The sequence below is a fragment of the Eleutherodactylus coqui genome, chromosome 1 (assembly GCF_035609145.1).
Source record: "Eleutherodactylus coqui strain aEleCoq1 chromosome 1, aEleCoq1.hap1, whole genome shotgun sequence".
In the NCBI taxonomy this organism is placed as follows: domain Eukaryota; kingdom Metazoa; phylum Chordata; class Amphibia; order Anura; family Eleutherodactylidae; genus Eleutherodactylus; species Eleutherodactylus coqui.
Window position 1 is genome coordinate 403,533,278 of NC_089837.1, and position 9,806 is coordinate 403,543,083.

At 43.1% G+C, this 9,806-nt stretch overlaps 1 protein-coding gene across 3 annotated transcripts in view; it reads left to right on the plus strand.

Moving 5' to 3' along the window:
* The window catches only part of DZIP1 (DAZ interacting zinc finger protein 1), a 56,920-nt gene extending 48,001 nt beyond the window's left edge, over positions 1 to 8,919 (plus strand). For all 3 annotated transcript variants that reach the window (XM_066580581.1, XM_066580563.1, XM_066580572.1), the window contains exons 17-18: positions 248 to 410; positions 8,128 to 8,919. In XM_066580581.1, coding sequence (XP_066436678.1) covers positions 248 to 410; positions 8,128 to 8,210 — 246 coding nt within the window. In that variant the 3' untranslated portion in view covers positions 8,211 to 8,919. The remainder of the gene's footprint in view (positions 1 to 247; positions 411 to 8,127) is intronic.
* The last annotated feature ends 887 nt before the right edge of the window (positions 8,920 to 9,806 follow it).

Below are 9,806 nucleotides of genomic sequence, written 5' to 3' on the forward strand. Positions count from 1 at the left end.
TTTATAAACTTGAACTTTGAGGTTTTTATCCTTATTGCTGTGCATGGAGCAATACAACATTTTAAGAGTCTAGGAAGCCAAAAATAAATCTACATCCGTGTATAAATGCAGTTTCTTCAGTAGAGGAGAAAAGCATTGTGATCCCCTGCTGTACTCCCTCTGACAGTCCCTGGTAGCTGCTGGGTGTTTCATTAAGAACAGCTTTTCCAATGGTGGTTATTTTGTTTGCCTTGCTTTTACTCTACAGGTGACCGACCTTGACGACACTGAATTTGATAGCACTTCTTTAGAGGATGAGCCATTTGAAGTGCCAAGATCTGCACAACCCAGACAAGCTACTGTGCCCAAAAAAGAGTTTCCTGCAACTTCTGTTAAAAATGCTTTTAGTGCTTCTAAACCGACAAAAGGAGGTATGTAATGTACAATGGGGCGCTTTTATTACTGGTGTTAAGCTGGAATCCCGGGGTCAGTTCCACTTTTTTTTTTTTGCGCAAATCAATTTAGCCAAATTTATTATTGTTACGCTTTACTAGACACTTATCAAAAAGTACCTCTAAAAGGGGGTGGGGCTTGCATAGCATAACGTTTCTATACAGATTTATTATTTGAGAGTTTAAAAAGTCTCAGAATTTGTGCAATCTCACTCTATTGGGTGGCATAAAAATGATGAGAACAGGTCTAGACATACTTAGAGATGCGACAGATTTATCAACAGCGTGTGCCCAATACGATGAATTTGCCACATTTTGCAATGAGGGAAAAAATCATGCAAGAGAATTGGCATCAAAAATTCCTCTGACGATAAATTCCCCTCCTTGTGTTACAGGGAACCCTTCACAGATATAGATAAAAAATATATTAACTTTTATTAAATTATTTTAAAAGACATGGGCTTACACTGACACTCACAAACATAAATCAGAGTGAAACACAAGAAAAAACCAAAAAAAGGGAGTACCCTGGTTTAGGATTGAATGGGGAATTCACCACTTCAATAATACGTAGAGATAAGTGTGTTACTCCCTCGTGATGTGACTAAGGATATCCCGTATGTATTGATGCAAACCCTGCTCATGTAAAGGTAGATAATTAGAGGCAGGTCGGATCTATTAGTCAGATCCTGCTAGGTTCAGCTATTCAGGTGTGGATCCACCCCTAGGTGATTGGTGGAAAATCACCTATATGAATATGCGGTTTTACGGTGACTCCCCAAATATGCCACAATATTCATTTGCATATTCAAAGTTTTTGTTTCAGGATCTGGTTGTAGTGCAGTTGGATATTCCATTAACCAGATCCTTCAAACAAGCTCTTTGCACCTCAGTAGTGCTGAATCTAACAGCTCAACAATCGAGCTAGCAGTGGCACTAGGCAAATACGAGTCTATAAGCTCCCAGTTTGCCGTGGCGCCGTGCAATAATGCTCAGAAATAGGCTCAAAATGCTCAGAAGTAGGCTCGACGCGTTTCCCTATCCGATGTTGTGGATAGTTCCTCAGGAGCAAAAGGTACATATACCCTCAATTAATATGCAGTCCTTTTGCGTGGACCAATCGTAAGGTAAGTATACCCTCAATTAATATGCAGTCCTTTTGCGTGGACCAATCGTCACCAGGGTCGGTGAAACTAGTAAACAATATGGTTTTTCACGGTGGATTCACGGTTTTACCACCAGTTTCTATTACAGGAATTCCGTAAGATACGGTTATAATTTCCTTTTCTTGCTCTCAAAATGCGCAACCAACGATTCCACACTGTCTGTTAGACCAAACACTGTTCAATTTTAAATGTCGGTGCTAAAGCAGAATATATCACTTAGTGAGAAATGCTGGAGCTGAATGACCCTCGATATACCTCGGTCAGTTTCCAGAAACTGGTCTCACAGTGAGCAGTCTCACTCGTGGACCCAGTGTCTGAGGGATTTTTCGTCGTCTAAAGACTCTGTCCCCTATCATTGCACATACGGGGTTACATAAATGAGTTTAAATGTCCCCTAATCCACCAAAAATATAGCTATATAGCTGTTTGTCTGTAAATAGACGATAGGAGACAATCCTCTGTATATCACTCAAAGAGTGACTATATTGGATTTGGAGAGAAGGGAAAATATACCCGTGTGGGCAGTTTCCAGGGTTGAAACCCAGTAGATACAAGCAGAGCCTAAATAGACAAGACAATAGATACAGGGAGAGCCTAGATAGATAGAACGACAGCACCCCTAAATAGTCCCATCCACAGTCAGATAGGACCCGGGTGTGTAGTCAAGACGAGGAGAGCAAGAGGTAGTGCCTGCGGCTCTGATGGTGAGCGGCCGGCTATGGTGTTACAGGGAACTAGGACTACACAGAAGCCTGTGACTGTAATGGGTTATACGGCCAAAGATCGCTGTGCAGCCATGTGACCTCACAATCACGTTAAGTGGGGTCACAGTGCAAGTCACAGGTTGCTGTGGGATATGAAAATTCCATTGAGCTTTGATTTTTATTTCGATCTGAAACACACGGTCGTGAGAAACTGACTCGCACATGACCCCATTGACCTTACTGTGAGTGCGAGGTTGCAGGGCCTCACAGCAATCCCTGGTCACACAACCCCAGTCAAAGGCAAAAGTCACCCTATAGTATTAGTCTTACTGTACAGAATCTCCAGATGGCAACCAAAATGCACGCAAGATGTTGAAAATGGCAGTCCGATTTTTCAGGCTTTGACCATGCACAGCTTTCATTTGAGACAGGTTTCATTTGCAGGGGGCAGGTCATCTAGTAGAGGTACCTTGCATGCATGTTTTGCTAAATTACCCATTCCCTGAGGACACACTGCCTGCTCGAGCTATTGGCTTAAAGGGGTTGTCCCGCGGCAGCAAGTGGGTCTATACACTTCTGTATGGCCATAATAATGCACTTTGTAATGTACATTGTGCATTAATTATGAGCCATACAGAAGTTATAAAAAGTTTTATACTTACCTGCTCCGTTGCTAGCGTCCTCGTTCCCATGGAGCCGACTAATTTTCGCCCTCCGATGGCCAAATTAGCCGCGCTTGCGCAGTCCAGGTCTTCTCCTGTTCTCTATGGGGCTCCGTGTAGCTCCGCCCCGTCACGTGCCGATTCCAGCCAATCAGGAGGCTGGAATCGGCAATGGACCGCACAGAAGAGCTGCGGTCCACGGAGGAAGAGGATCCCGGCGGCCATCTTCACCGGTAAGTATAGAAGTCACCGGAGCGCGGGGATTAAGGTAAGCGCTCCGGTAAGCTTTCTTTAGGTCCCTGCATCGGGGTTGTCTCGCGCCGAACGGGGGGGGGGGGGGGGGTTGAAAAAAAACAAACCGTTTCGGCGCGGGACAACCCCTTTAAGAGATGAGCAGCACATCTATGTATTACAGGGCAGAGAAGAGAGATGAGCAGCATGTCTATGTATTACAGGACAGAGAAGAGAGATGAGCAGCATGTCTATGTATTACAGGGCAGAGAAGAAAGATGAGCAGCATGTCTATGTATTACAAGGCTGAGAATAAAGATGAGCAGCATGTCTATGTATTACAGGGCTGAGAATAAAGATGAGCAGCACATCTATGTATTACAGGGCAGAGAAGAGAGATAAGCAGCATGTCTATGTATTACAGGACAGAGAATAGAGATGAGCAGCATGTCTATGTATTATAGGACAGAGAAGGGAGATGAGCAGCATGTCTATGTATTACAAGACAGAGAAGAGAGATGAGCAGCATGTCTATGTATTACAGGGCAGAGAAGAGAGATGAGCAGCATGTCTATGTATTACAGGGCAGAGAAGAGAGATAAGCAGTATGTCTATGTATTACGGGGCAGAGAAGAGAGATGAGAAGCATGTCTATGTATTACAGGACAGAGAAGCGAGATGAGCAGCATGTCTATGTATTACAGGGCAGAGAAGAGAGATAAGCAGCATGTCTATGTATTACAGGGCAGAGAAGAGAGATAAGCAGTATGTCTATGTATTACGGGGCAGAGAAGAGAGATGAGAAGCATGTCTATGTATTACAGGACAGAGAAGCGAGATGAGCAGCATGTCTATGTATTACAGGGCAGAGAAGAGAGATGAGCAGCATGTCTATGTATTACAGGGCAGAGAAGAGAGATGAGAAGCATGTCTATGTATTACAGGACAGAGAAGAGAGATGAGTAGCATGTCTATGTATTACAGGACAGAGAAGCGAGATGAGCAGCATGTCTATGTATTACAGGGCAGAGAAGAGAGATGAGCAGCATGTCTATGTATTACAGGGCAGAGAAGAGAGATGAGCAGCATGTCTATGTCTTACGCGACAGAGAAGGGAGATGAGCAGCACATCTATGTATTACAGGGCAGAGAAGAGAAATGAGCAGCATGTTTATGTATTACAGGACAGAGAAGAGAGATGAGCAGCATGTCTATGCATTACGGGACAGAGAAGAAAGATGAGCCGCATGTCTATGTATTACGGGACAGAGAAGAGAGATGAGCAGCATGTCTATGTATTACAGGGCAAAGAAGAGAGATGAGCACTATGTTTATGTATTTTGGGGCAGAGAAGAGAGATGAGAAGCATGTCTATGTATTACGGGACAGAGAAGAGAGATGAGCAGCATGTCTATGTATTACAGGGCAGAGAAGAGAGATGAGCAGCATGTCTATGTCTTACGCGACAGAGAAGGGAGATGAGCAGCACATCTATGTATTACAGGGCAGAGAAGAGAAATGAGCAGCATGTTTATGTATTACAGGACAGAGAAGAGAGATGAGCAGCATGTCTATGCATTACGGGACAGAGAAGAAAGATGAGCAGCATGTCTATGTATTACAGGGCTGAGAATAAAGATGAGCAGCATGTCTATGTATTACAGGGCAGAGAAGAGAGATGAGCAGCACATCTATGTATTACAGGGCAGAGAAGAGAGATAAGCAGCATGTCTATGTATTACAGGACAGAGAATAGAGATGAGCAGCATGTCTATGTATTATAGGACAGAGAAGGGAGATGAGCAGCATGTCTATGTATTACAAGACAGAGAAGAGAGATGAGCAGCATGTCTATGTATTACAGGGCAGAGAAGAGAGATGAGCAGCATGTCTATGTATTACAGGGCAGAGAAGAGAGATAAGCAGTATGTCTATGTATTACGGGGCAGAGAAGAGAGATGAGAAGCATGTCTATGTATTACAGGACAGAGAAGCGAGATGAGCAGCATGTCTATGTATTACAGGGCAGAGAAGAGAGATAAGCAGCATGTCTATGTATTACAGGGCAGAGAAGAGAGATAAGCAGTATGTCTATGTATTACGGGGCAGAGAAGAGAGATGAGAAGCATGTCTATGTATTACAGGACAGAGAAGCGAGATGAGCAGCATGTCTATGTATTACAGGGCAGAGAAGAGAGATGAGCAGCATGTCTATGTATTACAGGGCAGAGAAGAGAGATGAGAAGCATGTCTATGTATTACAGGACAGAGAAGAGAGATGAGTAGCATGTCTATGTATTACAGGACAGAGAAGCGAGATGAGCAGCATGTCTATGTATTACAGGGCAGAGAAGAGAGATGAGCAGCATGTCTATGTATTACAGGGCAGAGAAGAGAGATGAGCAGCATGTCTATGTCTTACGCGACAGAGAAGGGAGATGAGCAGCACATCTATGTATTACAGGGCAGAGAAGAGAAATGAGCAGCATGTTTATGTATTACAGGACAGAGAAGAGAGATGAGCAGCATGTCTATGCATTACGGGACAGAGAAGAAAGATGAGCCGCATGTCTATGTATTACGGGACAGAGAAGAGAGATGAGCAGCATGTCTATGTATTACAGGGCAAAGAAGAGAGATGAGCACTATGTTTATGTATTTTGGGGCAGAGAAGAGAGATGAGAAGCATGTCTATGTATTACGGGACAGAGAAGAGAGATGAGCAGCATGTCTATGTATTACAGGGCAGAGAAGAGAGATGAGCAGCATGTCTATGTCTTACGCGACAGAGAAGGGAGATGAGCAGCACATCTATGTATTACAGGGCAGAGAAGAGAAATGAGCAGCATGTTTATGTATTACAGGACAGAGAAGAGAGATGAGCAGCATGTCTATGCATTACGGGACAGAGAAGAAAGATGAGCCGCATGTCTATGTATTACAGGGCAGAGAAGAGAGATGAACAGCATGTCTATGTATTATGGGACAGAAAAAAGAGATGTGCAGCATGTCTATGTATTACGGGACATAGAAGAGAGATGAGCAGCACATCTATGTATTACAGGGCAGAGAAGAGAGATGAGCAGCATGTCCATGTATTACAGGCAGAGAAGAGAGATGAGCAGCATGTCTATGTATTACAGGCAGAGAAGAGAGATGAGCAGCATGTCTATGTATTACAGGGCAGAGAAGAGAGATGAGCAGCATGTCTATGTATTACAGGACAGAGAAGAGAGATGAGCAGCATGTCTATGTATTACAGGACAGAGAAGAGAGATGAGCAGCATGTCTATGTATTACAGGGCAGAGAAGAGAGATGAGCAGCATGTCTATGTATTACGGGGCAGAGAAGAGAGATGAGCAGTGTGTCTATGTCTTACGCGACAGAGAAGAGAGATGAGCAGCATGTCTATGTATTACAGGGTGGAGAAGCGAGATGAGCAGCATGTCTATGTATTACGGGACAGAGAAGGGAGATGAGCAGCACATCTATGTATTACAGGGCAGAGAAGAGAAATGAGCAGCATGTCTATGTATTACAGGACAGAGAAGAGAGATGAGCAGCATGTCTATGTATTACGGGACAGAGAAGAGAGATGAGCAGCATGTCTATGTATTACGGGACAGAGAAGAGAGATGAGCAGCATGTCTATGTATTACGGGACAGAGAAGAGAGATGAGCAGCACATCTATGTATTACAGGGCAGAGAAGAGAGATGAGTAGCATGTCTATGCATTACGGGGCAGAGAAGAGAGATGAGCAGCATGTCTATGTATTACAGGACAGAGAAGAGAGATGAGCAGCATGTCTATCTATTACAGGGCAGAGAAGAGAGATGAGCAGCATGTCTATGTATTACAGGGCAGAGAAGAGAGATAAGCAGTATGTCTATGTATTATGGGACAGAGAAGAGAGATGATCAGCTTGCTTCGGGACAGGGTGGGCGGAGAGATGAGTGGACTTGCTTCTGACTGGTTGGAGGTTGGACTTTCAGTGTAATTATAATGTAAAATTACAATCAAAGCCCTCCTTCCTGCAGTATTACTACAGTGAAAGCTCCATAGTAGTTACAGCTAATTATGTCAGAGGCAAGTAGGCTCATCTCTCCCATGGCTTCAGCTCACACTGTGCTGCTATTGTGTTTTCCCCTCAGCTGCCGCCTGCTTTAATAAGGCTAGGTTCACATTATCGCCAGAGGTTATGTTCAGAGCACCAGTACAGATTCGTCCAAAAACCAAAGGACAAAATAGCACAGCGTCCAACGCTATGTTCGCAGAGGAAATGCCGGAGAACTAGACGCAAGCTGGACAAACCTCGTTATAACCATTGTGGTCCATCTTCCATAATGAATAAAGCATGCTTTTTTCCTGCTTCCATGGCTTAGCAGGAAAACTGAGTACCATGCGGTGATATGAACATAGCCTAACATGAGCCACACTGCTAGTGGCTCCGGTAAAATGACCGCTGGAGGATGAAGGAGATGTTAAGCTGGCTCAATTCATTACAATTGCTGTAAAACAACATGATGTTGATACACTGCTTGTATTCATCAATTTTCGGCCCTGTCATTGAAATGAATGGAATAGGGTGCACACGCACGTCCTCCGCTCTAGTCATACAGGAGCTGTCAGGACCCCTGTTCTTGGGATCAGTCCAACCCCACCAATCATAAAGGTTATTCCTTATCCTGTGGATGGGGGTAATCTTAGATCGTGATATAATCCCTTTAACATATAGAAGTGTTTTGTCAGACATTCTCAGCCTGGGAAGTTAAGAAGGCAGGCAGAATACTTTTCCTACAGAAGGATCGGCTGCTCCACTACATATAGCAAATTTGAAAAAGGTTCAAGAATTCTTCTTTATAACCATACTTCGATGCACATGCTGTGTTGTATAAACCTCTGCAATATTAATGTCTTCCCTGTTGTACAGATGGCCGTGACGCGGACACCTCCAGCACACTAGTGAGCAGTCTAGTTACTGTCAGTGACTTCAGTGACACGTCGGATCCCTGACTCCTCAGCTGCAAGAAAATATCACAGAGTGCCTTATGGATTTTTGTAAAACCAATGTTGGCAGTCTTAAAGTGTTTTTAATTGTGTCCTTTCCATGTTTTAAGTCTTTGTATTATCAGAGATAGTAAATTGTGTAAATCTCCTCACTGGCCACAGACCTGTTATATTTGCATATGTCTTTTCTGTCCACACTTGATGTCTTCTTATCTTTGCACGGTACAATGAATTCATATTGAAGCACTTACTGTTCTTATTTTCCGCTCCTGCCATCATTTTGTTACGATCACAGTATTATTCAAATGTTTAGATAATGAACCATTGCAGGCTAGAGTCTTGCAGAACTGAGCCAGTGTTTGTTCACATGCAGTATGATGTCTAGGTTTCTAGAAAATAATTCATAGCATCATTTGTATGTAGATTTCTGTTTGTAGGCTGCAATCCAGTGGCTCTGGTAGGGGCTTTTCACCCCTATAAATGTATGTAATTGAGTGTAGCAAAGCAGCCGTGCGATAGTCCCTATATCATTTGTGCATAATGTATGTCTCCTCTTTTCTATGCTATGTCTGTAGAATCCCAAAGCACAAGATTTTATGTGTTTTTTTATACTACCACAATTACTCAGTGGTCAGAGTGATACTGTATTTTTTTACTCCTTTTTGTACTACAGCTTTGGCATAAAAACAGTATTAAAATTTCGGCTTTAACTGAATGGCCTTGGCGTCTGTAAATGAGTTTAGACTTCTATGAAAGCTGATATAAGTGAATAATACTAGGGTTTACACCAACCTAGCATAGCTTTGCTTTTTATGATGCAGCTATGTCACACTACTATAAGATCCAAACCCATTAGGTGCGAATCATACTTACTACACCTTTTTTGTTTTCGTTGGAAACATGTGTTTGTCTTATAGGACCAAGAAGGAGGTAAGGACTGCTGTCTTTAGAACCAGAGCAGAGGGTAGCTCCTAGTAATCTTCACTTATTTTTCATGTAGCCTTTTCTATGTAATCTTCAGAAATACAATAAGCATGAAAAAAGACTTAAATGGTCCCCGAATTTTGAGACAACTTGCAAATCACTTTACTTGCCTAAAATGATGATTTTGTGCTGAAAAATCACTCTAAAGTGCTGACCATTAGAGGTTTTCCTTCTAATTTTCTGTCCACTACCTGTTAAGTGCAGTACATCTCTAGTAAAGGCCCTTTTACACGAAGCGACTGCACGAATGCTGACGTCACTGCTCACACTGAAAGACTTGCCAGCCACTCGCAGGCTTCTTGTTTGCCTCTTGCTCCCCGATCAGTGCTTCCTATGGAAAGTGCTGTGCAGGGAGCTTTCAGACAGCATGATAAGCCAGCAATGCATGCTGATGTTTCCCCTCTGTGTGTGCTGCAGAGTTAGGGAGCAGAATCTACTGCTTTCTCCATGTGCAGTTTATAGAAGACATCATAGTAGCTAGTCTCCACTCACCAGCTCTGCGAAAACTGAAAATTAGTTTGCAGGCTGCATCTTTATGTAAAACAACATAATGTATCAACAACATGTTTTTCACCAATTACCGTCAATAGAAATTGATCCAGCTTAACATCTCCTTCA